This window comes from Phaethon lepturus, unplaced genomic scaffold (genome assembly GCF_000687285.1).
Source record: "Phaethon lepturus isolate BGI_N335 unplaced genomic scaffold, ASM68728v1 scaffold6071, whole genome shotgun sequence".
Classification (NCBI taxonomy): domain Eukaryota; kingdom Metazoa; phylum Chordata; class Aves; order Phaethontiformes; family Phaethontidae; genus Phaethon; species Phaethon lepturus.
This window is the reverse complement of record NW_010515431.1, coordinates 48,202-55,577: the sequence shown is the minus strand read 5'-3', so window position 1 is coordinate 55,577 and position 7,376 is coordinate 48,202. Positions and strand designations below refer to the sequence as shown.

General features: G+C 35.9%; 1 protein-coding gene across 1 annotated transcript in view; it reads right to left on the bottom strand.

Moving 5' to 3' along the window:
• Positions 1-669: 669 nt before the first annotated feature.
• The window catches only part of LOC104627487 (pecanex-like protein 1), a gene marked incomplete at its 3' end in the record, with an annotated part of 47,080 nt that continues 40,373 nt past the window's right edge, over positions 670-7,376 (bottom strand). Inside the window, exons 8-12 of the mRNA XM_010295769.1 lie at positions 6,136-6,226; positions 4,350-4,407; positions 2,001-2,218; positions 1,427-1,580; positions 670-702 (exon numbers count right to left, since the gene is read on the bottom strand). Coding sequence (XP_010294071.1) covers positions 670-702; positions 1,427-1,580; positions 2,001-2,218; positions 4,350-4,407; positions 6,136-6,226 — 554 coding nt within the window. The remainder of the gene's footprint in view (positions 703-1,426; positions 1,581-2,000; positions 2,219-4,349; positions 4,408-6,135; positions 6,227-7,376) is intronic.

Sequence of the window (7,376 nt, the reverse complement as noted above, 5' to 3'; positions counted from 1 at the left end):
GGGGGGGGGCGCGGTGTCGAGGGGAAGGAATGAATTTGTGTGTTCATTAAAACATATAACCTATTACCTAAAGTAATATGAATGACTTGCTGCAGAGGAATAATGCTTTTTCAGATCTTAAGACATAAAAATATTTTCTGTTGGCAATCTAGCAGATGCACAATAGAATATAAACATATTGTGCAACACTAGCACATAAGCATTTCCATGCTCAAATGTTAATGCTCACTAGAGCATTGCATATTCAGCTTAATAGAGTGAAAAAAAATAAGGCTGTGTGCACAGTAGGACAACCAAATTATCTACAAGACCAGAATAGAACATCAAAGCTGTGTCAGTTCATACCAGCATAGCAAATTACAACACAAAGATTACTTACTGAATTGCTCCAATACTAAAGATTCCATCCAAAAATCTATCATCATATGGCTCTATAGCAAAAGCTAGGCTTAAAACAAGGAGGACTTGATTTGCTAAACACAAACAAAGGCTATGGGGGGAAAAAAATAGTATCCGTTTCCTTCTCACACACCAAGACAACAGAAGCCTCTTGTGCCTTATGAGAAGGCACGCAAGAGAAATGCCAAAAAGATCAAACTAAAAAGATAAATCCTCTGTGGAAGTTCTATGTCTGCAGAGTTAGTACAGTGACACATGCCCATGACTTACATGTCGAGGGGAAGAAGAATCTGGCTGAACGCTCTGAAACCAAAATGGAAAGAGGAAAGTTACCCAATCTACAGTTAAGTGCATTTACCTCCACACACACACTCTTCCTAGATTGAAGTTCTTTTAATAATATCTACAATTAATTTTACAATTGTCAAGCCATTCTACAGCCTTTAAATAGCACAATCTATTAAACCATAAAATCTGTTCAAAGAGTGTATGTCTATAGCCAAAGTTTAACCCTCATTTTTAGAACTTCTACCTTTTTAAAAAAGTTATACACTTCGATTTTAAATCTAATTTCCCCCAATAGACTAATCATAAAGAAATAAACAATATTCTTCAATTACATAAAATACTATTAACAATTGTCTAATAAAAAAATCAAGACTCTGATTAAAAATATGCTTATATATAATTGCTTAATACGAATGCATAGAGGCATATCCACTAAAAAACCCAAACAAACAATGAAACATCAAGTTTAGCTTGTAGGCTTTTTTCAACCAGTAAAGAATGTGCCCCTCTTTGGGAAAACAAAAAGCGCATGAGAACAACAAATAAAGAGTTGTTTAACAACCATACACAGAACCATTCTAGTGACCTTGTATGACCACCTATCAAACTTCCCATGAAGCAGAAGTTTACTCATTTCTTTTTAAACGATAAACATACAGTTTTTCCTCTAACCAACCTGCAACACCCAACAAAAGTTACTTCTATTATTTATAGAAAGTGAAGATAGAAATCAAAATACCTTCAACAGCGAGTACTGACAACTGGCTATTACCAGGCAGAACTGGAAGACCCAAATATCCTTGAAAAAGCCCTCTATAAGAAGTACAGAGCCCAGAAATGCAACTAGAATAGCTAGGATGACAGCTAAGACATTTTCAAGGATCTCACGATTCCTGTATTAGAGGGAGAGAGAAAAAACAAAACAAAACAAGACAGAATTAAAAGCCAACTATGTCTAGAAAAAGCTGCAAGGGAACAGTTATAGTCAGAAGTTAACAAGAGTTATGCTGCTGGTAGCAAAGTAGTTAAGAATGGATTTGAACTTGCATAGACTATACTTATTGTTATTGCCTGACTCATGCAAAGTGAGGGGGGTTTGTGTTCCCCTCTCCCCTTCCTTTTTAGCATTGCTGGAAGAAAAGGGAGACTAGCCTTCATTATTTTAGGAAAAAATGCATTTTGTATTATTCTTTCATCTTTCAGAGTACAGAAAATAAGCATAATTTCTCTATCGATAACTTATCTGTGTTACAGTTTAGTTACTATTTTTTAATCTTTACTTTTTGAGGTCTAGTAACATATGAGGATCTCACCTATCAAATAAAGCCAGAAGCGTTAATCTATCAAAATTGATGCTAATCCAAAGTTTAGGCAGGATCCAAAAGCGATAGTACTGCTTGACTTTTTGAGCTGCTTCCTCTTGAGGTTGCATGTGGTCCTGAAGGTCAGGGCTCAGGTCAATATCTTGCTGCTCCAGCAGATCTGTATCCATGGTTAGCAGCCTGTTCAACCTGATCTGAGGAAGAGACAGCTAAAAGAAAGTCAGTATTAACAAAAGTTCATTTTTATTATATCACTGTATTCTACTGAAAACTGCTGTGGAAAAATTGCTAGAATTACTTAGTTTCACTTTTAAGAAGTTATTTGTTAAACACTGTCAGTTCTGAGGCTTCTACTTACTTTTGCTGTCCTTATCATGGCAAATGAATAGCACCAGCAGCAGTAATAGTTTGCACACAACACAACTGTTTGGCATTTTAGCATATGCCTTATTTCAAATGAAGAACAAATACGTCTTCCAAGCACATTATCTCATTTACCATGAAAGCTTCAAATTTGAAGACAAGTAAACTGATATGTGAACAGGAATAGCGTACGCTACAAGAATAATCCAACTCTTAATTTAAATAAAGTACAACATGTTTCTTATAGTCAGCTAATCTGCATGCACACCCATGCCAAATGGTTGGTTTTGCATGACAAAGCAACATATGCATGCATCACGGTCAAATTCAAACCCACTACCTTCAGCATATACTCAGAGACAAACTAAAACAGTTCTGGCCCAACTAGTTAAGTACTATTTATGACTGACTATTTCTCACTTATTTTGTAGTTTGTCATTCTATAGTTCTCTTGAAATCCCAGTAATACTAACAACCATAAAGGACATGTAAGGAGAGTACTCAGACAGTTAAAAAGTAGTTACTACAGTATGTTTGTGTGGTCTAACCCACTTTATAATTTCATTAACGGGCCAAGAAACATCTTAATGCACCACCCTTTAGTTTAAAATGTCATTTAATGAAAAATTCTCATGTCACCTTTAAGTGTCAAAATTATAGGGATTTTTTGTTTGTTTTGGTGGTTTTTTTATAGTCATCTTAAACTTTAACATTCAACTTCTCATTTTGAAAATTTTTTTCATGACTCCTTAAAACATCAGTGTACTATAACTATGCTTAGACAGCTTTTCCTTCCTAGAAAAAATACTAATAAAAAAACCAAGCAGGAACACTCCCTTTCTAAAGGCATTACAAAAGTACGAAACATATTACCTAAAGATAAGCTGTGCCAGAAAGCAGGTGTTTTTTCTGACAACTTTTTTAAAACTTGGTTTCTCAAAAGGTAGCATCACCATAACATAACATTAGTCACGCTAATAAATTTCAGTGGCACTTTCCATTTACGCACATGGGCTAAGTTTTTATAAATACGAGTTTGCCTTAAACAGAATCATTCCCTCCAATGGGACTACACTGGCAAGCCAGCAGTACATAACAGGTAATGCAGCCTCTTTTTCTGAAGGCTACATTTGTCAAGGGGGATGCTGGAAAGCAGAGAAAGTTCCTCTAGCAGACACCAGGTTTGAAAAGCACATTCTTGATCAAAAGCATGGTCAGGAAACTAGAGGTCTCTTGCTCCCCTCTGCCACATGCTGAATCCGTATTTCATTTTCCTTCTTGATTAGGCCATTAGGTACTTCAATATACTTTACTTGGGTTTCCTAGCTTAAGGATCATGACCACTTGCACTGTTTTCATGACACACCAGTATCAGACTTCAGAATTAAGATTACAGATATGCCTGGACTTGACAACAGTACAGAAGGTTTGAGATGACAAAACTAAGGAATTCTAAAGTTATTTGCAGTATGAAACAGCGTAAGCCTCTGCCTTTTTTCCCCAGTCACTCCTTGCATATGAATTAAAATTTTGCACAGCAGATTCCAATGACAAGTTTGTAAATTCCTTTCAGGGAAATTACTGAAGTTTCTCTTGGTCAGAACACGAAAATTTATTCCTTCTGCTGCCTTCTAATCTTGGTAATGCACAGAAGGAAAACCCTGTCCAAGGTGTCCAGTCATCTCTGGAAACCTTTACAAGGTACCTCCAAACATCCAACTTCCACATTATTTAGAGAACCACTATGCTTTAGATCAGAGTAAACCATTTCTATTTTAAGTGTTACACAGAGAGATGAATTTGTATGTATATATGAAGACATGGCAACAATAAGTAAATACTTTATCTTCATTTAAACTCAGACAAAAATCCTTTTTAAGAATAAAGAACTACTATATAGGACAATTAATCAGTGCTATAAAATTGGACAGTCTTCTGATTTTTCGCATGCTATAAAAATAAATAAGAAAAACTTACTAGATCATGTGGGTAAAAGCGAACTGAGGTAGAACTCGATACGTGAGAGTCCGTGTCACTATAAGAACAGGGGAAAGACTTCAGATTATAAAACTACATTTTATTTCAACAGGCCATTCTAATTTTCTAGTGTCCCAAATTAATTTTGGCTCCTTGCAAATTTTATCTAAAAATCTTTCTTTAAATCTTTCCTTTGATCACATTTTCAATACAAGTATCCACTTAGTGTTGTGTATTGTAGTAAATTCTGTAGCTATAGTAAATCAGAAGACTCTTTACCCTTACCCTTGGTATGATTTTTTCAACACCCAGTCCCTAAGCTGTCTAACAAGGATTATCATGATAGTCATTATTCCACTTGAAAAAACAAAGATGTTTTATAATCTGTTAGGTACTGATGTGTAAACATGCATCATACCTCTAAAGGAGTGAAGAGTCTACTATGTGTTCACACACAGAGTTTTTGTTAATTCTATACTGCTTTTACCAAGGTCCCAAAAGTGCCAAAAATAATACATACTTAACACAAGTATACCAAGTTACTTAATCTTAAATTGCTTTTGAAAAACTTAACTTTAAATAAATTTAAACCTTTGCTAAGTAAAGCAAAATTACTTTGCAATTTCCATTCATTAGCGATGAGGAGAAATTTCTCTTATTGTATGAGAGTCCATATCCAACCATTGCTTCTTTCCCCAATTTTGGATAGCTTTTAGATGTTTGTTTTCCATGTAAATCACATGGCTGTAAGACTTGTATCGAATTTATGCAACTTCCCTTCAGTTCCTTGCCTTAAGATAAAAACATTCTTTGTTATCAATTTTATTTCACTGAAAAATTCAAGTATTCCCTAAAGCTGAGATATGATTATTTGGATGTGGCCCATTTGTTCCTTCCATTAGCACATACAACTTCAAAACAGCAGCCATCAGCAAAGCCATTGCATTTGGAACATGCAAGCAGTAGAGGCAGGCATTGGCAGCTTTGTGCAAGGAATACAGAACTTTTTGTCAAAGTTCAACTCTACAAGAGGCACTTGCACACTTTCACAAGAAAAATTTGAAGATGGGAGCTTTTATATTCATTACTCCATAACTCCAATAGCTATTCCACCTACACATGGTGGGAATTTGTAGCATTCAGCATGACGCGATAGCTTCAAGGCAGTTCTATGCAGTGAAGTGGATTGGCAGAAGTTGGGGGGGATGGGGGATTGGGTTCTTTTTCTTTCTTCTGCCTCCTGACCCTTCAGAGAAAGAAAGGGCATCTTTCCAACAACAGATGAACCTTCCGGTATGTAGCTGGCTATTTCAGCTCTAAGTCAAATTTTAACCTCAGGCATGTTAACACTTCCATGTATTGTTTCATAACATCCATGAACTTGAGAACAAATTTATCAGTTTACATTTGCTTCACAATTGGAAGTTCATTTGTTAATAGCCATTACGGTCAACAGCCACCTACTTTCCCAAATCCTGGGTTAAATCCTTTAACAAAGGCTTTCTATAAGCCAATCAAAAATGCATTTGTCAAGTTCTCAGTTTGTACATTTATTACTTAAGCTAATAGTAGTCTTCATTTTCTGAGATTTAAGTGGAGAGGATTATTTATGCCATTAGTGTCATCTTCTAGTAAAAATCACTTCGGTTTCAAGAATAAAAGTATATGGATAACGTTTTATATTCATTTTTTGGTAGTCCATAATAAATAACCTTTTAAAATTAAAATCAAAGATTTTGCTGCAGTAAGACAAGAATCATCACTCTTGACTGGCCTTCACACACACCAGATGTTGGATGCTCTTCTTGCAGCTGGCTCAAAGTTCACAAGTGACATGTCGCAGCCCCCTGTCTCGTAGAGCGTAGAACTGAACTTACCTATTAAAGAAAAGGTCAAAAGCAGGTCAACATTTCATAATGTTTCATCCCACTGCCACTAGTTTCTATAGTTTCTATTTATTAGCTTGCTACTAAGATCAAGTTAGACATCTAAATTTACATCCATGTCAGAATATAAAATGTGATTACATGTTACGAGCGCAGACAAGACATTAGCTACTCAGTCCTCTACCATACCATTTTACATGACATATATACAGTAAACAGCAACACTGAATTAAATTTGAAGAGTTTGTATTTACAAGAAGTCACCATTAACACAACAGAAACACAGCGTAAGCCTTTCCCCCCAACCCTTAGAGAATAACCAGGCAAACAACTTGCAATGACCAGCTTCTTCAGTTCTTCCCCACCCATCCACCCCCAGTAGAACCACCAGTAAATCACTCGCTATCAGCATTTAAGAACTATGGCATTTAGCTGAGGCAGAGATTCCTCAAGTGTCCCAAAAAAACCTGAGGCACTTGTCTATTTGAAAAGAAACAGGAAGAGTGAAAGAAGTGGCCAGAGATGCGTCATAAGTTATACCTCTAGAAAAACTAAAAAAGGAATGGCAAACAGATTTATTCTACAAGCCAGAAGCAAACGCTTCAGAGTAAGAACAGAAGACTGCAAACTAACTTCTCAGATGAACCATTTGGAGTTAATGGAACTCCATTAACCATAATTTGCTAAAGCTTTTAATAACAACTTTTTGAATGAACAAAATCAAGCTATTCCTAAATATATAATTAACAAAAAAGTAGGCAGAGTCTATAACTCAACTGATCAGTTACCTTACTCAAAATACGATGTTTGTACACTGCCCTTCTCCCACAGTAGTCTGATCAGAAAGATAAGCATTGTAATTTCCCCTGAAGGTCAGGTTCAATATATTTCATCTCTGAATGCAGGAAGCTGATTTTGATATTGTGATCTCATGTGAAGCGTTCTGCCAACTTCTCCATCTCTTCTAGCTCAAAACCCTTCTTAAGCCATGATGCAAAGCACACAATATTTTAAGATCTGCTTACACAAAACAAAAAAATAGCCCACTTTGGATCATCTGAAGCAAAAACTGTATACACCTCTCAGCTGCATGTCTTGCAACTCTTTCTTCTTCTGTTGATACAGGATAACAAGCAGTCCC